At 49.1% G+C, this 24,918-nt stretch overlaps 1 protein-coding gene across 8 annotated transcripts in view; it reads left to right on the top strand.

Moving 5' to 3' along the window:
* Positions 1 to 23,355, top strand: part of FMNL2 (formin like 2) — a 148,348-nt gene extending 124,993 nt beyond the window's left edge. The window contains exons 11-28 of one of the 8 annotated variants that reach the window (XM_054830188.1): positions 1,624 to 1,734; positions 3,031 to 3,180; positions 4,745 to 4,846; positions 5,917 to 6,232; positions 6,687 to 6,890; positions 8,060 to 8,080; positions 10,395 to 10,519; positions 11,165 to 11,367; positions 12,563 to 12,797; positions 13,499 to 13,567; positions 13,736 to 13,816; positions 14,119 to 14,248; positions 14,422 to 14,585; positions 14,840 to 14,941; positions 15,439 to 15,537; positions 16,451 to 16,574; positions 19,729 to 19,822; positions 21,225 to 21,362. In XM_054830188.1, the coding sequence (XP_054686163.1) occupies positions 1,624 to 1,734; positions 3,031 to 3,180; positions 4,745 to 4,846; positions 5,917 to 6,232; positions 6,687 to 6,890; positions 8,060 to 8,080; positions 10,395 to 10,519; positions 11,165 to 11,367; positions 12,563 to 12,797; positions 13,499 to 13,567; positions 13,736 to 13,816; positions 14,119 to 14,248; positions 14,422 to 14,585; positions 14,840 to 14,941; positions 15,439 to 15,537; positions 16,451 to 16,574; positions 19,729 to 19,822; position 21,225 (2,331 nt within the window). In that variant the 3' untranslated portion in view covers positions 21,226 to 21,362. The other 7 variants (XM_054830189.1, XM_054830193.1, XM_054830187.1 and 4 more) reach the window with 7 other exon arrangements.
* The last annotated feature ends 1,563 nt before the right edge of the window (positions 23,356 to 24,918 follow it).

Raw genomic sequence — 24,918 nt, 5'->3', positions numbered from 1 at the left:
GCAAATATAACAAAAGCGCTTTTGAAATAGGGGAGTTGGGCTCTGGGTCATATGACAGGACAGCAGGGTTCAGCTGGCGAGGGCCAGGACCGGCACAAGGAGGAACCAGGGTTCGCGACAGGAACTGGAAAGGGTCCTGCAAAGACTCGAAACCTGAAGTTAGGTTTCCAACTGCATGGATTGGGTTGTTCGTGTAAGAGACGAGTACACACTGAGAGGTGGGGATGAGGAGGCATCACAGGAGCTCCTAACCAGGTCTTTAGACCGTCTTCCTTCTTCCCTTCCTTGGGGCTATCCCTGTTACCAGTCTCACAACTTTGCATGATGTAGGGTTAAAGTCATTTTGGAAACAGAGTGGTTGAAGCCGGTCAGGGTCTACATGGGAAGATGCAGCTGAAGGGTTTTGACTGACCTTTGTTGTGTCCCTGTGGTCCTGGTTCCTCCAAAGCTGGGCAGTACTGGGCAGTTCGGCTGGGAAAGTTTTTATGGCAGCTTTGCGGCTGCTGGGAGCTCCGGCTGGAAGGAACAGCCTGGGGCATACCAGCCAGACCTGTGGTCAAAGGCCACCACCGTGCAGCAGATGCCTGCCCATGAGTTTATCCTCTGGGCCCTATAACAGATCACAGAGAATCGGCCCAATTCCCTGTGGCAAACTGGTGACCCAAACAAAATGACCCAGAGACGTGGGTCTCCTGGAGGCTTTTCCTGCAGGTAAAATCAGGTTGCTTCGATTGTTTCTTCCCAGGTTCATTCTAGAAATGGGGAAGTCTCTCAGTAGATGTCGAGAAGCTGGTGTTACCCCTGCTGCAGTGTTGCCAGCAGAATAGGGTTGTGCCCTTGAGAAGCCTGGCAAGGACCAGGCAAACCCGCTCTTAAAGCAGCTCAGAGGGTGACAGCCATGATCATCTGGGAGCTGAAGGAGGGCCGGGGATACTTGTGCAGAGCAGGATTTGGCCGTGCCTTACATTCAAATAAAGGGCAAGCATTTTGGGGTCTGCAGCCCGATTCCTGCCGCTCTGCAGGAGGTTTCCCTCCTTCCACTCACAACCCGCTTCGCTCGAGAGCCTTTTCCTTTTCTTCGCTGTGCTTGGACGCATTTGGGTGCCAACCCGTGTGATCTGGTCCCTTGTTCAGTTACCAAACCACAGCTTTGGAAATATGCTTTCTGCAAACAACAAAGCGCCTTTTGTGAAAGTCCTGTTTCCTAAGCTAGGGGTTCCAGTTGCAAAATTAATCTCACTTTTACAGGCCATTTCAGAAACAGCATTGTTTTCTTAAGAGCTTGTGTGCTTGTATGATGTCTGGCCGTGCGAGCTGGCATGGAAAGCATTCACCGGCATGCAGTAAAGGTAGACTCTGCAGACATGACTTAATTTCTGGAACCCACGTTTGCCTTTATCGCAGCAGACAAACACCCCGTAAGCCCAAATCCAGCACCAGCTTGGAAAAAAGCTGTGGAATAGAGGATCGCACTTTCCCCTCGTATTAACCGCAAGGAAATGTGGTCATTCGCTGTGTCTGACCCCCGAGGCCCCAGGAGAGCCCGCTCCGACCCTGGGGCTTTCGAGGGGCAGCCGGGGCCGCGCCATCACCTCCTCTGACGTGCAGCTCTTCTCCTTCCAGGTGGCCTGCATGCAGTTCATCAACATCGTTGTCCACTCAGTGGAGGACATGAACTTCAGGGTCCACCTGCAGTACGAATTTACCAAGCTCGGCCTGGACGAGTACCTGGATGTGAGTACTGCCCGGGTCTCCTCCGCCCCGCAGCGGGGGTCTGCACTCCCGACAGGGCTGAGCTTGGCGTGGGGCCGCGGGCTGGGCCTACCTGTGGCCGTGGAGGGTCCGCACCACATCCCACGGTGCCACCGCTGCCCGGCCCAGCCTGAAACCTCCTCAAACCCCCTCCCCGAGAGCTTTCGGCAGGGCAGAGCAGGGTTGTCCCATAGTCTCTGCTAAAAATGCAGTGCCGTGGCCGCTGGCTGGGGGCCGTGGCCTGGAGCCACCCCTGCAGAAGGAAAATCAGCTGCAACTAACTGCAATTACAGGCTGGGAGCTAAATTTGTAGCTCTGCATTATAACAAAGGGAGGATGAACCGCAGTCGTCCTCGCCCGCGCCACGTCCCTGACCTCTGGCCACGGGCTGCAGGCCTCGTGTCAGCCGCGGCTCAGGTGCCGCCATGGCCCCCTCCGTCTCTGTGTGAAAAAATCCTCCTTTGAGTTTTCTCCTGACAGCCAGGCATTTTCTGGCATCCTGTGGGAAATGCTCTCTCTCAGAAGAAAGCTGCTTTTATATTTCCCCTTTTGTCTTCTTCTCTCTCTCCCTGTCCCTGCCCTTGGGAGCACACACACAGAACAGTGCTCATGTTGATGAGGGGTTGATTTGTCCCTGCTGACTTCTGCGGAGGGATCTTTTGCTGTCTGCAAGAAGTATTTGTACATGGCGACACTGAGCACGGGTCTGTTTGGGGTCCCAGGGTGGCACAGACCCTGCAGTACCCAGGAACAGGCAGGGCAGTTCAAAGCGTGCTCTGATGTTATCTCTGGAGATAAAGCACGCTCGTTTTGAACACGGCAAACCCAGCGCGTGGTCAGCGAGAGCAAGCAGAGGGTTTGCTCCGCACCACGCAGCTGCTTCGAACCCAAACGCAAGCAATGGCCTCACCTCTGCCTGCCGGCCACCGAGCGGGTGGCCACCGTGGGCAGCAGCAGGGCCAGTGCCGGCCGCCCACCTCGCTGGGCTCGCACCGTCCCAGGGCTGGGTGGTGGATTCAGAACTTGCCACGGTCAAGGAGCAAGCATGGAGGAAAGCAGTAATATTCTCTGTAGTGACAGAAAATAAGATGCTGCTTAGCTTTGAAAGCTCTGGATGTTTTTTCTTCCAAAATGACTGTTTATCGCTCCTGACCCCAGATAACGTTACAGAGCACAGTGTTTTCCCACCGCTCTCCCCACCCCGCTTGCTGCCTGCGGCCCCCTTGCTGCGAAGGGCCGGCGGTGCTGAGTGACACCCTTCTCTTCTTGGGTTTGCAGAAACTGAAACACACAGAGAGCGACAAACTGCAGGTGCAAATTCAAGCTTACCTGGATAACGTTTTCGATGTGGGAGCTTTACTGGAGGATGCCGAAACCAAGAATGCAGCCCTGGAAAGAGTTGAAGAACTGGAAGAAAACATTTCCCATGTTAGTACCACGCTTTGTCACCTTTGTCTCTGAAGTAGTTCAGAGCCCGCTCTGCGCAGGGGCTTCACTACTGCCCATTTTGGAGGTGGAAGCGCAGGCGCAGTGGGGCTACAGCCTTTGGGGTGAGGGTCACTTAGAAAAAGCCTTGGGACTACTGTGCTTCAGGATTGGGGGAATGATCAGATATTTGGCAAATGAAGGAATTCCGGAGATCTCAGGCAGGTAAACTTCCTGGGTGCTTTCATGCTATATTTTGAACCTCATATTCTGCATGTTTTAGTTAACGGGTGCTCCACTTGCTACAAAGGTTTATTCATAAGCTGTTTATTGACCTGATGAGAAAATATCTTATTCTGTCATTTTATTTACTCTCCTATCTGACACAACCTCCAGCTCCTTACAAAGGAGTTGCATTGCCTTGGTAATGTGGGGCTTGACATTAAAGAGAGGTAAGGGACTGAAAATTAGTGCTGTGCAGACATTCAGTGTTTGCTCACGGCTTTTCTGCCCCGTACCTTCTTGGTGTCACGTACTTTAGTCCGGAAAACATGGCTTGGCTGTTGTAAATTTAAAATGTTTTCCATACTTAAAAAAAAAAATCACAAAAGGGTCATTCTGTCACCATTCCTATATGGCCATCACTTAGAATAAATACATTCTTAAACCAACTTGCTGTGTAGTATTTGTCCCCCGAAGGTTGTCTTCTGCTGGAGAAAAGTGATTCAGTAGAAATGGCATTTTTTGCTTCATAGATCTACTCCTTTTAGATGTTTGGAAACTTAATGGTTACTCTGGTGGCAAATTTTTAAGAGCTTGCTTCTGATCTTGTTACATAAACTAGACTCATCCCAAGACTCTGGACATTATTTTCTGTCATGTGTTGACAGAAATATTAATAGTAGAATTGCAGAAGTTTTATCTCAAAAACACAGCAACTGGTGCCACCTCACCACCTCTGCAGCCTTGCTTCAGTTGGCGTCAGTGGTGGTGGTGGTGGTGGAAAAAGCCAACAAGAACAGTGAGACTTTCAGATCCCAGGTTTGCGGGGCTGCAAAAGATAAAAATAAATCAAAAGACAATGGAGGAAAAAAAGAAGAAAAACCTCTTTTATTCATTACTAATCAAATTAGCCTCATTGTGAGAGGTGATATTTATAGGTTCCACCACTAGAGCATCCATTGGTTTTGCAACAGTGCCATCGTGGTGCTCTGTGGGGTGTTTGGGTTTCAGGTCAGACTTAGCGTGTATGAAAATAATTGTGTTTCAAGTGCTTTATTGTAGAGTAGGCTCTCTTAGCTGGACAGGTTCATAGCTACAGTCCGGCCAGGTTACCTGCTGGTCATAGCTGAAGGATAACACTCATCATCAGAGGGACCTTCAGTGGGGCACTTGGTGCCCCCCCATCACACGCAGGAACCCTCTCTCTTTCGAAAGAAAGACTTCAGGGTTTGGTGGAATACCAGTAATTTATCACGTACCACTGCTCCAACAAGTGTTGCTGGCATTTTGGTTGAGAACACTACTTTTATCCAATTCTATAATCTACTTCTCTCTTGAATAATAGTTATCAGAAAAACTCCAAGATACGGAGAACGAAGCCATGGCAAAGATTGTGGAACTGGAAAAACAACTTATGCAAAGAAACAAAGAACTGGATGTGATTCGGGTAAGTAAGTGGGATGGGAAGCTCTGGCTGGGTGCGACCCTTCGGGGGAGCAATCTCCTGTGTGCTTTGTGTTTGGGAGGTAACGACTTCTGTTACCTTCCTAATTGACTTCTGTTAGCTTCCTAATTTGGAACCTAGGACAGATTTCAAGTAGAATTACTAGTCTGTGTACTAAAAGATGGACACAAAACTCTTTGAATGTGCCAGCAAGTCAGTGAGTGAGGCAGGTACCTCTTATTGCTCAGGTCTGTAGCATTTCTGTTGGGAGTTTTGCAGGTGTGGCTGGCTGTGGAGAGGTGTTGGAGGTGGACCTGGAGTCCTTCAGGAGTAAGTGCCCTGTGTCTGTGCTGTCAAGTGCAGCCAGCTTCCTGTGCACAATCCAGACTTGTTACGTCTTGGTGTACAAACTTAGTAACAAAAATTATTAATATAATATTAACTAACTACAGCCTGAATGTCATCCCAAAGCGTGGTGTTTCTAGGGTTGCTTCTGTGGGTCTGTGCTTGCAGGTACAACCTCCCCTCTAGATCAGGAGCTTTGTTCTGCTTCCCTTTATGAGCCAATGTCTGCTCATAGGTGGAACAACGAGCAAGGTGTCAGATGATCTGTTGAAGTCAAATTTGAGGTAGCATACCTACACTACGTATTTAAGACTAGCAAAAGAAATGAGAGGCATCATGACAAAGTGATGGTGAGAAATCTTGCACCCCCGGGTGCTGGCGCCCATAGGTGGGATTTCTCCCAGGACTCAGTACTACGCACAGCCTTGCTGCTACCTCGGGAAAAACACAAAATCATAAAATCTTAGAAGCATAGAATGGTTTGGGTTGGAAGGGACATCAAAGATCATCTCGTTTCAACCCCCTGCCATGGGCAGGGATACCCTCCACTAGCCCACGTTGCCCAAATGAATTCTTCCTCACTAATGCAGACGTACAGCTTGCATCAGAGCTCATTGTTAGTGCCTGGCGCAGTGACCATCCTGTGTCAGGCTATTCTTCTGTTTCTGGTATTGGTATTCTGTTCTGTCTATACAAATGCAAATTTCTCGTTTGTGTGGCACTCTCAGGAAATCTACAAAGATGCAAATACCCAAGTCCACACCCTGAGAAAAATGGTGAAAGAAAAAGAAGAAGCCATCCAGCGACAGTCAACGCTGGAGAAAAAGATCCATGAACTGGAGAAGCAGGGAACCATTAAGATCCAGAAGAAAGGTGATGGGGACATCTCTATTCTTCCTGTTGCTCTGGCCTCTGGGATGGTGCCGGCAGGGTCAGAGGCTGCGGCTGGCACATGTGTCGCACCGGTTGCTGGAGCCGCATCTTCAGTACCATTGCCACCACCTCCACCGCCATTACCCGCCTTAGCTGTGGCATCTGAGGCAGGTAAGAAGCATTTTGTCCCAGGAGGTGGGCTGGCCAGGAGCCAGAGGTGCAGTTTGTTGTGCTGGGGACGGGCACAGCAGCCTGACACTGACAAAACCACCTTCAGTGGTGACGAGGCTGCAGGTCATGGCACCTTGGAGCAGCCGAGGATGCTGAGGTCCCCCAGCCATGTTTGCATTCTCACTCCCTGGGTGGTTCCCGTGTTTGTCTCATCCCTTTCTGAGCCCTTTGGTTGATAGGAAGTAATACTAGCATCTTTCATTAGAGTAGTTTCCTCCTGTGTTAATACACTGAAGTACTCTGATGAAGGGTCCAACAAATGCTTGGGCCGGTATAGTGGTGGAGAGGAAATGTGTGGTGGGGGACAAGGCGGATATTGTGTCTTTTTCTGTGGGTGCTTGTGATATTTCAGCCGGTGTTCACGGTAGTACTTTGTTTTTCCTTCATTTCGTAGTGCAAAATGGTCCTGTGTCAGTGTCAATGCCGCCTCCGCCGCCGCCTCCACCACCGCCTCCACCTCCACCGCCGCCGCCTCCTCTCCCAGGTCCAGCTTTGGAGACGGCTCCTGCGGCTCCGCTGCCCCCACCACCTCCGCCGTCGGCACCCCCTCTGCCTGGGACAGCCTCTCCCACCGTGGTGTTCAACTCGGGGCTTGCAGGTAAGACGCCCGCGTGTCTCCCCAGCATGCTGTGGGTTGCTGGCAAAGTAAGCAAGGGCAAGGTCAGGGCACATCGGCTAGAGTGTACAGGGTACCGAGATGGGACTTTGTTAATCACCTAAATAATGCCCGTTATCTCTTACTGGTATGATACTTAGAGGGGTTAATAAAAGGAAAGAGCATTTATGAACCGAACGGTTTTGGTTTTATCTGGAAGAGATGGCTTCTCCAGTGAAACTAAAGCTATTGCCAAAAATATTTTTCAAATATGATCATTTTTGGCTTTAAGCAAACAAAATACAGTTTTGAAAGAAACACAAAGCTTCATGGTTTTGATTTCTGAGGACTTGAAGAAATATCTGTGCAAAAAAATGGCAAACTTTTTGTAAATTTTTTGGAAGGAATAGAAATTTACTGACAGTCTTTAATCATGTTTTTATGCACTCTGACATATGCCAAGCAAGTAAATGCTAATTGGCATCACACCGCTCCCCCCTAGGAAATCTGAAGAGCACGATATGAGTCTAGAAAGAGAAACTGAGGAGCTCTGATTAATAACTTTTCTTTTGAAAACTGATTAAGTATTCCAGCCTTCTTCTGAAAGCGAAGAGCATCATGGAACTAGAGGGTCCCAGGGCGTATTAAAAAAACAAAAAAAAAGCACAAAAGGCATGACACAGCTGAGGTTGGGGCTGCTCCCTCCGCAGTGGGTTCTGCAGAGCAGAGCGGCAGGGTGCCGTGCTGGATGCGGCCGCAGCGGTGCTCAGGGAGCTGCCGGGGGCTGTGCCGCCAGGTGCCCAGACACCGCGCCTTAGCCTGGCATCCTTGCGGTATGGTTTGGGGACAGGAGGAGCGGAGCGGAGCAAGCACTGCCTCCACGCGTGGTTCCTCTGAGCTGCACTGACGGCAGGGGCAAGCCCCCGCAGCTGAGCACCCTTAGGTGCGTGGGTGAGATGCCCGAAGGCAGGTGGGATGGGTATTTTCTTCTTCAGTGGGTTAGGAGAGGGAAGGAGAGTGAGAGTGCCTTTTCTTGCTACAATGGCTGCACAGAAAGGAGCGTTTCTCAGGGCAGGAACCTTCTGGGTCAGAGAGGAGTCGGTGAAATAACAAATTTTGCTTTTCTGACCATTGCTAACATTTTTTTCTCTGTTCTTTCTGCTTCCTGTAAGACGGGCCAATCAAGCTCTTCTGTAGGTTGCTTTCTGCTAAGTATTTACCCACCTCCCCGCATTTCCCTCTGTGCTGTGCCTGTGTGTGTGCCCGTGGGGAGGCGGTGGGGACGGGGGACGCTCCGGTTGCTGGCCGGAGCCGGAGCGGGAGCATGCAGTAGCTTGGGGGATGCTGCCAACCATCAGGATTTGGCACCCGGGAGGCCCTGATTCAGCAAAGCACTTCAGCAAGTAATTAAGACATGCGGTTTCTTTTGAGCCATCCTCGAGCCATGCTTTCGGCACTGGTCACGCCAAGGACAGGCTTGTCCTAAAGGGGCCAAGTGTTGAGCTGCAGCGACTTTCGCTAGCTGCGAGTACCCTCGGTGGGCTCTGGTCCCCAGCCGTGACCGTGTCCCCACTGCGCTGCTGGCAGTGGCACGACTCCCGGGGAGGTCACCTCACCAGGGCTCTGTAATGGAGGAGGAAGGGAAACGTTAAGAGATTTTGATTAGCTACATCAGGAACTGGCCCATGAGGCAGTTAGCTGCTTTTCCTGTCCTGAAATAACCCAGGAGCACTTGATAATCTATTCTAATGTATGCGCAAGTAGTTTTTTCATGGGTGTTTCAGATGGAAAAAGCTATTTCTTTTTTTTATTTTAGGAATTATTTTGAAGTAACCACATGAATTAAGCAGAGAATAAACCCATTTAATTTAGATGAGCAGAAGTTGATCGTGTGTGTTCATGTCTTCCAGTTGGATAAATATAATTCTCAAAATAGACAGCTGAATATTGTGTACGTTCCCTGTTATTCACTTTATGGTTCTTTGTTGCATGCAACTACTCTTGCCAGTAATTTATTCTTTGTGATGTCCTTGCAAAATGAGCACAACAGTGAAAGGGACATGGACACACAACTCGACTCTTGTTTTAAAAATGGAATGACAAAGCGAGAGAAATGTTTTCAGCATTCCCCCAGCTCCGGTGCACAACAGGACTGTCCCCTGAAATAGGTCATCTCTATCCTGGGAAAAACATACATACAGAATTGTTAGGGGAAAGTAAAATAATTGATTGCTAAGTGCTTTGTGACCTGGGAACCCAGCCGTCTTCTGAAACCGAGGGGAAAACATCTAGCCTCTCTGCAGAGCATCGAATATTTAGCAAGATTGCTGCTGCTACACATGCAGGGCAGGCAGGAGTCAGGAGCAACCACTGGACAGAACTAAACCGAACGTGACCCATCCTCGGCTGGGGGGAGCGGTGAATCTGCATGGGTGTGCTGTGGGGCTGAGCGTCCTGGAGCGGGGGCTGAGCCCTGCATGCCTCTGCCAGTGGCCCCCACTGCGGGCTGAATGGCTTTTCTCCAGCACTGGGGAGGAAGGACCAGGGTTTCTGTTTCATGTTTGCAGCTTGGAAAGAAACAGTTTATTTTCTAAGTAATTCGGGAGCCAAACGTTGATTGATCACTTTAATGAACATCCTGATTTTGTAGCAATTAACAACTTCATGTTTACATCAAGATACAAAGAAATGAGATCTGAATTACAGAAATTATTTATGTACCTTCCAGACCTGTTAGGAATAGGAATAGAAAAGTGCTCTTTCCCTTGCTCCAGCATTGCTTCTTCGTGCTGTGTTCACAGATCAACGAGAGTAGTCAGTCTTCATTTTCATAGCCTCTCTGTGTAAGTTACTAAATCGTTTCCTGGTTCTGCACAGTGCAAGAAGATTAAACCTGTTATTTCAGCCGTGTTACAGCTCACGTGTGCTGCAGCCCACCCCTTTTGCTTTAAAAGAGAAGCCTGGTGTGAAGCAGCACTGCCCCATTGCAGCAGGCAGCGGGAGAGGCCACTCCTATACCAAAACCCTGGGAAAGGGCCTTTTTTGCTTCTTGTCACCTATTCAGCATGGAGTTTGGTGACACCGATCACAGACCAGCTGTGCATCAGCTCACACCAGGGTGGGCTCCGCAGCCAGCAGGACAGAGTTAAATTCGACCACTCTCTCCATTTAAAAATTTAAGAATAGCCTGGGCTTTTAAATCAATCCAGACAACATGCGGTAATAAAGTAAGAATACATTTCCTTAGTGAAGTTTTCACAGCCTCTGGCATTCAGTGGGGTTCTGCAGAGGCTGGGCCTGACAGAGCTGAGGGATGGGTGAGAGCCTCTCAGCACCGTTTGCCCGTCGAGGCAGCGAGATCTTTCCAGGCTTTCCAGTGTGATAATTTAGCTCTGGCCAGTTCCTCCTCCTGTGCTGAAATGCCGACTTGAAAGCTGCAGTCTGGGCACGCGGGGTGTTTTTCAGCAGTTGGGGAATTTGTCATTTCTTCTCCTCTGCTGTCTTTAGCTGTGAAAATCAAGAAGCCGATCAAGACCAAGTTCCGCATGCCGGTCTTCAACTGGGTCGCCCTCAAACCCAACCAGATCAATGGGACGGTCTTCAACGAAATAGATGACGAGAGGATCCTGGAGGTACGAGTGCTGCTTGCTGCCTTCTGCCTCCCACTTCTGTCCATGACACAAGTGAAACTGGTCTTTGCAGGGATAGCTTGCAGCAATTATTTTGGCAAACAGCTCATCCAGTGGCCCCTGGTAGCCAGTAAGGTCAGCGTGAGCGCCTTGGTTGAGAATTAGGGATGGTAGCTGGTAGTATCGATTATAAAGTGTGCATACCTGTTGTGTGCGTTTGTTTAAAGCACATCAGCCGAGATGAGGAAGATGCATTTCTCCCAGCCTAAAATTGCTGGTCCGCTCTGTAGGAGTCAGGCTCGGGTGGGTGCCAGGGGAGGAAGCGTAAAGCACCAGAGCTGAGCTGAGTGCGCAGCTCTTGCGCGCTCCCCACGCCCCGAAGAGGCACGTGGCTGGGTAAAGCCTGAGTGCTAGCATGGATATTTTCCTGAACTCGTGAACGTGTATGGGGCTGTCGGGGGTGGAGGCCACGTTTCCCCATCACTAACTCAGGAGCGCACGTTCGTTACCTCCTGCAGCCCCTGATCAAAGTGCTCCGACGTAGTCCCAGCATCACGGGGCTTGGACTGCAGTTCTGGCACAGTGTTAGGCAGCGCGGGTTTTACTGTTTGCTGCGGGGAGGGATAAATAATTTTCTTTCCTTTTTAGGATTTAAATGTGGATGAATTTGAAGAAATATTCAAAACAAAAGCCCAAGGTCCAGCCATTGATCTTACTTCAAGCAAGCAAAAGATAACTCAGAAAGGGTCAAACAAAGTCACATTACTGGATGCCAACAGGGCCAAAAATCTTGCCATTACTTTAAGAAAAGCTGGAAAGACGGCAGATGAAATATGCAAAGCTATTCACGTGTAAGTAAAACACTTGTCAGCAAAGAAATCGTATTTAAGATTTACTGTGATTTTTGTTAAGTGGAATAGTTTTGAAGTGGCAGTCGATGTTTTTGCATCTGGAAAAAATCCAGGAGTAAGGATGGAACCTTTCTGAATTCCCAGAAATCAGATCCCCTTGAACTAAAATAAAAAACTTGCAGTTTTATGTCACTCTATCACTATTTAGGCTTAATAAATTAACACTTCTTTTATTAAAGAATCTAATTCATGTATATCCACAGTATGCCATTGCATGCTGCACCTCTCATTCTGTTTGCATAGTACTTTCTGCTATAATGAACGCTCAAAAGCCAGAGTATCAGCAAGAGGCAACTATTTTAGTGTGCTCCGTAAAGCACGACTTTAGTCCAAGTGCACTGGAAGGGTTTTGCATAGAATTAGGTTTATGTAAGGGCCCCGGCAGTGCCAAGCCCAGTGTGATGGAGGCGTACCCGAGGTACGCGGCAGACCCCTGCCGCAGGAATGCAGCGAGGGGCTCGGCTGTGCCCGTCCCGCACTGATACGGACCCTCGCCTGCCGACTCCAGCAGCTCCTGGAGATGGAGCACAGGTCTTCCTGCTCCTTGGGGCTGATGCTGAATCCATCCAGAGGCGCTTAGCGCTCATGGCCATGACAAACCTCTGCCATTTCTCCATTAAGGAATATCTTCACAATTTGGATGCCACAAGTGTTACCTTTGGGCTGGTGAGGAGTGTGACCCAAACCTGCTGCAGAGTGAGGCAGGTTCAAGCAGTCAGGGGTTACAGGGCTCTGGCCTAATTAAATAAAACTGCTGTTTGCTGCTCCCTGCCTGTCTGCTCTGATAAAGATGTGTGGCCATGGAGGGCTGGGGGCAATGGCCACCGCTTTGGAAACAGAAACAGGGTGCCCTGCAGCAGCGTTCACATCAGCACAGTACCCTTGTTCGGATCTTCTCGTGCAGAGCGCTCCCCGTGCAGGACCGTTCCCCCCACCGCAGCCAGGGCAACACGAGCAGGAGTGACTTCACAGCTTCCTTACAGCTTCTCATTGCTTGCCTGGCTCAGGCTCACGTGCAGCTGAGCAGCGGAGGAGGCAGAGCTGCCTTGGGCAGCTCTCTCACTTCCTTCACTTTTCCATCATTTTGTGTAGGGCCTTGTCGTAACACCGCTTCTTCTGGTTTGTTATCACGCAGGTTTGACCTGAAAACGTTGCCGGTGGATTTTGTTGAATGCCTCATGCGGTTCCTGCCCACTGAAAATGAAGTGAAAGTTCTGCGGCTCTACGAGCGGGAAAGGAAACCCATCGAGAACCTGTCTGACGAAGACCGGTTCATGATGCAGTTCAGCAAGATTGAGAGGCTGATGCAGAAGATGACCATCATGGCGTTTATAGGCAACTTTGCAGAAAGCATCCAGATGCTGACACCTGTGAGTGAGGGACAGCCCCTGGGGACACCGGGGCGCTGCACTGGCTGTGTGGGGATCGGGGCTTCCTGGGGGTTCAGCTTGCGGGGAGCATTGCAGCCACGCGCTGGTAGGGGGCAGCTGGTGAAGCTTCCAGAGATTCTAATTTTTCTAAGACAGAGAGATGGTTTGAGTGTTGTGGGGTGATTGTGAGTTCTCATGGGGACAGGACGAGAAACACTGAAAAAGTGGGGTTTTATATTTCTCTATATTTTCATACATCAGTGACTCCGATGTCCCAGATGCTGTGTGTACGGCAGCCCGTAGCCTGGACTGCTCTATACCGTCCTGTTCCTTTACCCTGTAGAAGTTTAAAACCAGTTTAAATGAAAATCTGGTTGGTTGTATCATCAGGGAAAGGCATTATCAGCGCTGGTCTGTGGGCTCTTTGAAGTGTGTCCCATTCAGCCCGATGCATCTTTCGCAGCCATAAGGATTGAAATGTAAATACATTTTTACCCAGCCACATCTGAGTGTGGTAAATCTGTGGTGCAAATGAATTGTTTGAAATCCTGATGTGTCAGGGCAGGATTAACGTACATGCGAGGGCCCGTGGTATGGATGAAAACCACGAGGAGTTTTTTCAGCATGTGAGCGTTTAGATTTTAGTTTTACTCTTGGGTTGGACATGTATTAACCAAAGCTCTTCCTGTGTTTACCTGCAGCAACTTCATGCAATAATAGCTGCATCTGTCTCAATAAAGTCATCCCAAAAGCTCAAGAAAATACTGGAGGTGGGTCTGATTTTAGATATGTTCAATAGCTCAGCCACTCACGGGTGCATCCCCTTATGTGTATGGAAACTGTACCTGGATGCTGGCATACCAGCTCTCCTTCCAGAAGTTTCTAAAGCATCCTGCATTTGTCCTCCACTCATGCTCTGCTCTGTTTCATCCTGGCAGATAATCTTGGCTCTTGGAAACTACATGAACAGCAGTAAGCGAGGGGCTGTATATGGATTTAAACTACAGAGTTTAGACCTGGTAAGTAAACCGGAGGTGCCGAGGGCAGCGCCTTGTGGGGACGCAGGGGAAAATGCATTTCATGAAGACAGTGAGTGGTTGCTGGTGGTATGAGTTTGCTTTGCTTATCATCATTTTGGGGGGGTCCCTTAGAAGGCCACGCATCTTCAGAGGCTCCACAAACCACAGCTTGAAAACCACCTGCTAAACACTTAAATGAGTTTTTACAGCCGTCCCTATCTGATGGAGAAGCACTGGTGGAGTCACTTTGCTTGGAGCCTGCTGCACCTCCACCCAGCGATCTCTTTGCCTTTTCTCCCCAGCTCCTAGAAACAAAGTCAACAGACCGAAAGCAGACCCTGCTGCACTATATTTCAAACGTGGTCAAGGAGAAGTACCAGCACGTATCCCTCTTTTACAACGAACTTCATTACGTGGAAAAGGCTGCTGCAGGTACCGTTACCCTCCTGTGCCTGGCCAGCGGTGGTGGCACGCATGGCATGCAAGAGACTTCACGGCACACCACGCATGGGCTGTGGGGGCTCTTCCGGTGGGGAATTGTTCAAGCTGCAGGTTCAGGCATTTGCACAGCAGGAGCGATGCAGCATTTTTGTTTTATTTCCTAGTGTCTCTTGAAAATGTCCTCTTGGATGTGAAGGAGCTGCAGAGGGGCCTGGATCTGACGAAGCGCGAGTACACCATGCACGACCACAACACGATGCTGAAGGAGTTCATTCAGAACAACGAAGGGAAGCTAAAGAAACTGCAGGATGACGCCAAAATAGCCCAGGTATTTCTTTATTCTCGGGTGTGAGTGACACATGTCACTGCAAAGGGCATGCTTTATAGACACAGCGGGGAGGAGAAGGTGCAGCAATGTTGTGTATTTGTTCCTGAATTCAAGTGCTCGGTGTAGACCTGCTGGTCTGAGCCAAGGGTTTCACACGCAGATGAAATCTAGACCCTTTACCCCGAATACTGCAGTAATGGACGGTGAGTTTATCCTGAAATATGTGCAATGCAGTAAATCTGGGCTTTTTGTAGGATGCCTTCGATGATGCTGTGAAGTACTTTGGGGAGAATCCCAAGACAACGCCCCCCTCAGTCTTTTTCCCAGTGTTTGTCCGGTTTGTGAAGGCCTACAAGGTAAGCAGGGGCATCCTCTTCTTCTCTTCTGCCCATCTGAACCCAGTGCGGTACTGGGGTGGCTCGAGGCTCCCAACAAAACACCTCGGGGCTCCCTCTAGCTTTGGCACGATGTGAGCCATCCTCAACAGCACGGCAACACCAGCCCGGGGCAGCACAAATAGCTCTTTTGGGATTATTTTCAGGGCTGAAAGACAACACGGCTGTCTGAGATGCTGGAGGGATCCTCAGAAATTGAATGTCTGGGCGGCGGCAGCTCATACCTTTCACCCTGAATACGTGTCTTTGGGGACTGGGAGAGGACGGTTTGGGCCACCTAGGAAGGTCTCTCCCAGCCCAGTTTTTCAGACGGTGTTCAGAGGCGGCTAAACTGCTACACCTAATCTTGCTTCCTTGGAAAGCCCCTTGGTGGCAAGCGATAGCGTTACTCACTTGTAATATTTAGGTTCCCTGTAGCAATTGTAAGCTGTAACTTGTGCTTTTTTTGTGATAAATAGCAAGCAGAAGAAGAGAACGAGTTGAGAAAAAAGCAGGAACAGGCCTTAATGGAAAAACTTATGGAGCAAGAAGCTTTGATGGAGCAACAGGACCAAAAGGTATGAAACACATACATCTTACGGGCAGGAGCACGTGTTCCTGTGTTCTCCATGGCAGTTCAGAAACCTCAGCTCTGTGTAAGAACTTCAGTTGTCCAACTCACAGTTGCCTCTCAGTAGAGTTGCTGGAATTTTTCTCCTTACGGGGAGAGAACCAAGATAAGCTAAAACAATACAAGTGTATGGTTCTGCTACTGTGAGGTCTGCAAAATTAAGAAAAAAGGCAGAGACAGAAAGTCATCTTGTCCACGTTGCCATTAGCTAAACTTTGTCCTGCTCTGGCCTTGTATCTGTAAAAAGCTCCTGGGCATTCAGCGTGCAGAGCCTCCCATCGCTGAGGGACAAAGAACGATTGTCCCCAGACCCTTCTTTGTCGGAGCATGCAGCAGGACTGAGCCCCACATTACCATTCTATAGGAATTTTCCTGACCTGGGGTTTTTGGTTTTTTTTTTCTGAGGTAACAGTTCAGATTTGTTGGAGAAAGTTTCCCATGGCTCTAAACCAGCCACTTTGTGGGCTGGTGCTGCTTCCCACAGCTGCCGTTGGGATCTTTAATCCCAGCCAAGCTTTTTCCCTCGGAAGGAAAGCCTGTTCTCCTTGTTCCCCTAATGCTTTTCAGAAATAAGAGCTTGGAGCTCCAGTTCTGAGTGATGAGAAGGCTTGGAAGGAGATTACAAACCTGAGAAGGAAAAGCAACCTGGCAGCCAGGTGAACTTGTGACTCTGCCCGTCCTCTCCATGGAACGCGAGCTAACCGCACACGTGTGTTTGCCCGGTCTTGCAAAATTGGGCAGAAAACGGACAGTTACTGTTTGCTGATTGCTACCAGTGGGATCCGCCCGGTGTTTCATGCAGGAGGAGGGAAGCAGGGTGGCTGGAGGTCAGTCCTTACAAGTCCTCTCTTTGCTTTCAGTCTCCTTCACATAAAACAAAGAGACAGCAGCAAGAGCTGATTGCAGAGCTCCGACGGCGGCAAGTCAAGGATAACAGGCATGTGTACGAAGGGAAGGATGGTGCTATTGAAGATATTATAACAGGTAAACACCTCTTGTTCCATAATCGGAGGCCCTTTCACAGAGGATAAAAATGTTTATCTGTCTAGTAGCTATTGTCAGTGCTTCGTTTACTTCTTAAAAAAGTGTTACTCGAGCACAGCTTAGGACATTGTTCATGTGATGTGAATCCAGTATAGAAACTTTTGCTAATGGTACGTAACAAACAAACCCCGGTAACCTGCCTTTACGTGTCCGCTGCTGATGCTGCCTGCGCAGACCTCGGACGCGCTCTGTTTCTTAGTTCTTCTCTTTCAGCATGTGGGGACATACTCGGTCTCTGATCTTTAGAGTAGCCAGTTCAGTGCCTGATCTCAGCAGATGCTCCGGTGGGGATATGCATGCCGTGCAGAGCTTTCCCAGAAACCTTTTTTCCCCATAAATGGAATGAGTTACGGATGTTTAACATTATTAAGAGCCTACGTTTTCATTAAAATGTACTAACAGTAATTGTACCACATTATTGCACAGTTACAGCAAATCACTTAGACCTGAATGATTTATGACCCTAAACTGCTTCTCAGTTTGGTAGGCAGAGTCTGCACTGATCCCAGCCTGGGGCGGGAGGGAGAGGGGCAGAACCCGCTGTCGTGGCAGAGACAGCCAGGACTTTGGTGCAATATTTGCTGAGGAAAAGAGCTGCCTTCTAAACTGCATTTTGCTCAGGAGTCAAATAGTTTTTAATCTGTACAGCTGCTCTGATTGCAGTACTTTGATTTTACTGCAGGTTCTTCACCCGTGGTGTGAAAGGACCGTGATTTTAACACTTCGATAGCTTTACAGTACTTTGCATTGCACAGTAGCTCAAGAAAAGGTCTTTGGGCAGGATTTCCTTGGCTACTGCTCCTGAATGTTTTTCACAGGAGTTTTTCCTGCAGGAGGGGAGGAGAGCTGTTTTACCACTCACTAAGGAAAGCCAGGGAATTTTTGCCCAACTAGGTCTGAAATGCTTGAAGCTTTCACAACTCTTTTTAACCTTGATTAATAGCTTCCTAAGATAATATTCTTTATTTAAAGGGCAGAGTCGCTATAATAGCTAATCTGTTACTGCTTCTACAGCTCCTTCAGACTCCTGGAAGCTTGTTTAATTGGTAAAGTGGTTCTCCTGCTCTGTGGGAGAAACAGATTGTGTGGCAGAAGACCGTCCACGTGCAAAAGGCAGTCCAGTGGAGGGAGTGCCAGACTCTAATTAAACATTTCCTATGGTCTTGTGCCTAGTATCACCCATTATGGGGGTGTCTCTGGGGCCCTCAAGCCGTGTAATAAGAAAGGTTAGGCCCAGAAAGTCAGATAGGACCGAGATCACTTGAATATGGCCCGTGAGATCTCTGGCAGTGGTATGGAAATGATGGAAAGTGTCATTTTTCAATTGGATGGTGTCTCATCAGATGCACAGCAAAGCTGTGCTGAGCCGGAGCAGAGCACTGTGTCACACCACACCCTTTTCTGGAGGACGTTTAGCAGTAGTCCCCTAAACCCGCTGAAAACGATGTCGTATAAGAAATACTTACTCAAAGACTCGCGACTGCCTTGTTGCCAAAGCCTACTGCAGCGCGGTGCCATTAGCCAGCTGCTTGGAACATGTAAAGCGTCCCTGGGTGTCCGTAACCGAGCACTAACACTGTACTAATGCGATAGATCCGCTTCTCACGGCTGTTTGTCTGTTTGGCTGTTATTCCCATGCAGTGCTGAAGACTGTGCCCTTTACCGCTCGAACCGCCAAGCGGGGCTCTCGGTTTTTCTGCGAACCTGTTCTCACTGAGGAATTCCATTACTAAACTATTCCTCTTTCACATCTGATGCTCTTAGAAAAAAGAAAGGTTGCTGTAGATTTTTGATACTTCTCCATTTGTGCGGATCTCAGCCAGGATCATGTGAATGTTGAGTGTATAGTAATGTCCAGCGTCCACCTGAAGTTGTATTTATGTCACCTCTGTTGCATGTTCTTGTGTTTCAGTAACTTTTTATTCCATCCCATCGACTTTGCGCTTGATGCTTTTGGCCATCCTTGCGTTCCAAAGGCATCGCTCGCCCTCATGACAAATGCCATAGAACAGCAAGTGGTGGAGGTCACGGTAGATTTGGTGCAGGTTTCCTGCAGTTCACGAGACTGAGGAGATCAAACGCAGTCAAAAAGTGACAGTTCACTTGGCTTTTCTATGTCATCTCTTCTGGCCTACAGCTCTTTCTCTGTATGCCGATCTCCGTAAAATGCATGGAGCACATCAGCTGTATGCCAAAGCAAAGTTACGGGCTGCATGAACTAGGGGGGGGCACTTTCTCGGGGTTCGCTTTCTGGCTCGGGAAGGGTTGTCTGGGATAACGTACGTCCTCTGCGAGGAGCGGTTTGGTTTAGACTTTCTAACCAGCACTTGCATGTTTGTCTGCATGTGAGATACGGGATAAAATGAGCGGCATAAAATCTTTTCTCATTCGGTCACATCCATATTTAACTTTTTTCAGTTCCATGCCAACTTTATCGAAACAAAATCAGAGAAGGTTACTGCGCACTAACCAATTCCAATTCGCTTGGACTTTGTGCAGTGCTGGGGTTGGGCTCGGTAGCGGCACCGGTGCGTGATCCAGGTGGAGAGGGAAGGAGCAGAGCTGGGGAAACACTCGGCTGCATGCCAGAACCGCAGAAACTGTGACAGTGAAAAGCTTGACATGGAACTGAGCAACTTAATTTACATCGTGTGGTGTAAAGCGTAAGAAGGGTGTGTTTAACCCAGCATGTCTGTTAACACTGTTGTCTTGATTTAAGGACTCAGCGGCTTAAGAAGACAACAGTGTTTCACTTTTGCAATATGTATTTTTATGAATGCTTCTAATAAAATTGCAAACTATAATCAGCTCAACGGTTATTTGCTCTTTTGAGTTAATTGCTGTAGTATCTTCCTGGAGCCAATCTTCAAAGCAGCTTGGAATTTGGTTAGCGAGAGGCGAGGGTGGCCCTCCTGTCCTTTCTCCGCGTGTCTAACCTCCTCTCGTAGCCTTGGCCTTACCCCCTTCGCTCTGTGGGCTAACGTGCCTGGGAGTTTTGAACGCTGAGTTGACTTGCTCTTCATTTTCCATCCCATTTTTTACTTAACCATCATTTTGTGTTTTGTTTTGTTTTGTTTTGTTTTTTTCTGTTTAGCCCTAAAGAAGAATAATATCACTAAATTTCCAAATGTTCACTCGAGGGTAAGGATTTCTTCTAGCACACCGGTGGTGGAGGATACACAGAGCTGGCAAGCATCACTTTTTACTTAGCTTCCTCCTCTCTCTGTATGCCAGGCAGCCTGTTGGTAGATGTGGCTAAGCGTAATACTGGTGAGAGCCTCAAGGCCAGTGGAGACTGAGACCGTTTACTTTCACCCTCTGTGGTGTAGGGGATCCACAGGCCGTGGGCTGGTGACCGTCATCATACTCTCTCCGTTTTGGCCCTTTCTCTTCCAAGTTCAGCCCCAGATAGGCAGTCTTGTTTCAACCCCATAGTTCCCTGGATATTCTGCTGCTCCCGTGTCGGTCCTGCCACCGCACGGGACGTGAGAGGGACAGCCAGCAGCTCAAAGCACGGCGGTGGGAGAGGGCAGCCTCACGTGAAGGTGCCTTCTGCTGGGGTACACCGAGAGCCGAGAAGTCTGGGCGTCGTGTTTGAACCAAGAGAGAATCACCCAGGAACTGGAGGGAGGGTTTGCCCAGTCCAATGCAAATTTGTTTTCCAGGAGAGAAATATTTTATCTCAACTTAGTCTTCAGGTGTACCAAGTGTGCTCAGTGTATCATAGCTGCACATGTAGCACATGTCACAGCACATGTCACAGCACACCTAACAGGCTTTCACCGACATGTCCATCTCCAGCTCTCTCCGCTGTCCGCTCCATCGCTTGCTCACCATTCCCTCCTCTTCCCTCCCGAGCTCTCGCCTCCCCAGCAGCCGCAGGGCGGGTTGGGCCGGGCTTTGCTGCCGGCGAGGAGGAGGAGGGAGGGGGTTGGCCGCCCCGCTGCCCTTGGCTAACGAAGCATCTCTGCAGCCGGGCGAGATGGTGGCAGTGGGGCAGGGTGGCAGCTGGAGCTTTGCAAGCCGGCTGCAGCCTGCCAGCTGCTTCTGCTCAGGGCACCGGCTTTTAACTAAATGGGTATGTAGGGCCCAGAGACCCGCCCTTGCGTGGCTGAACACTCGCACCATTGTACCCTGGGTCACGCATCTCCAGCGAGCTCCAGCCCGCCTTAGACAACCCTTCAGCTCACGCCAGCGTTTGAGGGGCTGCGCGAAGGACCGAGGCATACGTCAAGCAGCCTGATGGCAGTCGGCGTTGCCTTCCTGACCTTAACGAACGCTACCAGCCCGTGGGTGGGGAGATGGCCACACTAACTTGACGGCATAACTCCATTTAGTTTCACCAGCATTTTGGCGCATTTCACCAGTATTACCCGCTGCTTGGGTGCGTAGTAAAAGGGCACGTCAGTATTTGCTCCCTTCTGCTCTTGTTGGGGTGAAGTCCCTTCTCCTGTTCCTACACAAGCTGCTTTGATTGGCTTCCAGCAGGACTTTTCCTTGTCTAGACTGCGTGTGCGTGTGTGTGTGTGCGTGTGTGCGTGCACGCGGGCGAGCCGTGCGTGTTTACGAACGCCGCTTTCCTCTCCGCAGATCTTAGAAACCAGCCGTACCGACGGGCCGACGCGGTGAGGAGAAGCGTCCGGCGGCGCTTTGATGATCAGAACTTGCGCTCTGCAAACGGTGCTGAGATAACCATGTGAGCTGGAGACTGCAGGGGTCAAGGGAAGGGGGAGCTTGAGGGATACCTTGTCCGTGTGAACTCTGTGTTCTGCCGCTCATTGACAGCCTTGGGAACAGGACCATTTACCTTCTGAAGGGCTCAGAGACCTAGAAAAACGCATAGGAACGTCAGCGATGGGCTCGCCACTCAACCATAGCTAACAAGTGCCTAAAATTGAAGTACCTGCTCAAATTAATCAAAGCAATAGGACTTGATTTGATTGGGTATCTTTTTACACCAATACATTATCCAGTATTTTTAACCAAAATGTAAAATATGTGTTGTTTTTTTGGGTGTTTAGTTTGGTTTGCTTATATAAAAGTTTAGTGACTGGTCTCCTGCGGACCTGCCCTGCATCCCGACTGGTTGTGAACAGGTAATACCGGGACGTGCTCTGCTTGGAAACACATTCCTGTGCTGTCCGCCGGGGGAGTTCCCTGGGCTTCAGCTGCACTTACTGGCTTTTCTTTGGGTTTTTTTGTTTCAAAAAGGAAGACATTTAAGAGCTTTCCATATGTAATATGGAAAGAACCCCACGAAGAGACCCCCCCACCACCTTTTCCCACCACGCACAGACTCCACACCCCCGTAGCTAGGACGTGGTACCACGTACGTCAGCGACCATGCGATGCGTCGCAAGCGAACACGAGCCTCCACCTCGCGGTTGTGCTGTCTGTGGTGCGCAGGGCCGGGGGGGCGGGGTGCTGGGGACAACGCGTTGCAAATGCACAAAACGAGAAGGGTGGCTAAGGCATGTTGATGTTCTTCAGCTGGAGGCAGCTTTTGAATAACAGTGTATTTATTAATTAGCACTAAGGTATTAACATCTCAATAATCAGTATTAGGATTCTGAGGACCACTGCAGTTCAGTTACTCGCGCGGAGAATCATCCCGTGCCCTGCTCTGGCGGATCGACACCCCGCTCCAAGTTCCTTGGACAATCCAGTTCGAGTTCCCTGCTCGGGACCAGGCGGTCAGCGAAGGGAAGCCCAGCCCGAGCGTCCCGCTAGGCAGAGGTCACACGCTGCGTGTCTAAAGCTCACGAAGGGGCACGAGAGCCACTGTGGCACCCGTGGGACCCCCGCTGCCAGTTTGCACCGGTGGCCCAGGGCAGCAGGACGAAGCCGGCAGGGTACGCGATCTTCTCTGAAGAACTGGACCGAAGAGAAATCTGTACTTTCTGAGATACGTTTTGCTTACAGCTTACCTTTCCTGGTCTCGCTGCATTGATATGTTAATTGTAAAGTTTATTGTATAGTATTTAACCACTGAATTTCTTTTTCTTTTATGTTGTGCTTATGTGAACCACTGGTGAAGGTCCCTTTTTTTTTTTTTTCTTGGATAATGTGTAGTTATATGATAATCTGTTTTTAAATGTACAGATATTTTGCTACAAAATTGGTGCAGTTTTTTTATGGTTTTTACACTTCTCTTTTATTCCCACCTTAGCCTCTGGGTAATATTGTAAATATTGTTTAAAAAAAATAATACATCAGCCTGTGCTATACAATCTGAATGTTATTTTAACTTATAGTTTTTGTTTTTATATTTAACTAAATGGACAGTTTGGGGCTCAACGTTACCACATTGACCTCTGCTTACCTATTTACAGGAAGTTTACTTTAGAAACTGCCACCTTCTTGCATTTACAGCAACATGTACTTGACATGCTAAAGAGAACATGCCAACTCGCCTTCCTTCACTGACAGTGACAGAGAGGTAGTTTAATCTGCATGAGAAGATTTGACAATTAATTTAATAAATTCTTAGGCAAATGGTTAAAAGCACTAGCACTCACATTGTTAAGCTCAAAGGTATTTTTTTTTAATTGGAAACAAAAATTACAGTACCACTAGAACATAATGCTGGCATGTTCTCTTTAATATTTTTCTAGTAATAGACCTGCTTCTTAGCAATATTAGAAGTGTTTTATAAAAGCAGTTCATGTTACTTTCCTGGTCTGTTCCTGGCATAAGATCAAATAAACTATTTACACTACTAGGCAGTCAGCCCAGGGGGGTTTGTCACTTTTGGGGTGGTGCTGGACGGGTGAACAGCCGGCGCTTTCAGCAGGGGCAGAGGGAGAGCCTGCCCGCTGCCCGGGGAGCAGGGTGGAGGTTTTAGTTAAACCACTCGCTCCTCGGTTCCGCACCTCCGGGCGCTCGCTGGTCCGGCAGCGGGCAGGGAGGTGCCTGGCACAGGGACACGGAGCTGCAGCAGATGCCAAAACCCCTCGGGGAAAGTGAGTGGCGGTTCGTCTGTTCCCATAAATATGTGAAAAACAACAGCACAAATAGTTAAGGCCTAAACCTGAAGAACTTCATGCTTTAGCCAAAATTCGAGTTTTTAGAAGGGTTTAACAAAATAAATACAATGGCACATGGGGCAAGAGCAGGTGCTGACAGCCCCACGGGAGCTGCGAGGGGACTGGAACTAAACCACCCCAGGACAGGGAGCTGCGCAGAACAGCACAACCCAGGCAAATTTAAAGGATGCGATAGATACCAGCAACAGTGTAAAATCACAGCTCTCGCTAAAAGTCCTCTCGATTTCAAGGCAGAAATTCAGTTTGAGCTCAGAGCCTCACTGGGCTGGCCGGGCAGGAGAGTCGTCGTGTAAAACAACAACAGGGCTACGCAGGCACCGCTGTTCTACCAGACCAGCACCAGGCCACCACCAAAAGGTGAGGCTGCGAAACGGGAAAGAGGGGTAAAAAAACAAAGCAAAGCAAAAAACTGCAAAAACCTGCAAAAAAACCCCTGAACTCGTTTTAGAAACTAAAAGATGCCTTTGGATTGGTTTGAAAGCAGCCTCCTTTTAAGACGCAGTTCTTTTGCGCGATCCAATTAAGACATACAAACAAAACTACTAGAGTAATTTACAGATTTTTATTTTTAATGGAAAAATAAAGGCAAACCTTTTAATACTATTTATTTAGAAACACTTTTTCCTTAAGCAAGTTCTGGAAATGCAAAGCAGTAACAAAATAGCGTACATCAGTTCTAAAGTGTTTGCAAACCATCGTGCCCTGTCAAAGGCTGCATTAGCCCAGGGCTCTGCCGCTGCGCCCAGCTCCACAGCGACGTAAACCCAACACCAAGTTAACCCTCAGCTTCGCTAAACCCTCGGTTTTCCACCAGGGCATCGCTACCTGCTACGCTGCCTATGCATTTCCACGGTAAGAGGTAAATCCAGGACAGTGACTTCACAAGGTTTGCAAAATCTCTAAGTGAATTCAGGGCCGATTGCGAACGGTCCCAACTCCCCACCCTGCCCCGCCTGGGTGAGCCGCAGGCTGCAGGGAACCCAGCACCCCAACTGCCCAGGCCACGACATTGAACAAATACCTGGCTCCAAAGAATTACCCACCTCCCTTTTGCCCAAACTTGGGTGGTTTTGCCCCAAGTGAGAGGCAGTGAGTGGGCAATGAGCAGCTGCTGCGGGCTGTACAGGATAACACCCATATCACAGGGTGCTCAGCCCCAAGCACCCAGCCAGTGCCACGTCCTGGGAAAAACACCATCAGGCCCCGCAATGAGAGCAGAGTGGCTGCAGCCAGCACTT

The sequence above is a fragment of the Grus americana genome, chromosome 6 (genome assembly GCF_028858705.1).
Source record: "Grus americana isolate bGruAme1 chromosome 6, bGruAme1.mat, whole genome shotgun sequence".
NCBI lineage: Eukaryota > Metazoa > Chordata > Aves > Gruiformes > Gruidae > Grus > Grus americana.
The sequence above is the reverse complement of the archived record's forward strand: the minus strand, read 5'-3'. Positions and strand labels throughout refer to the sequence as shown.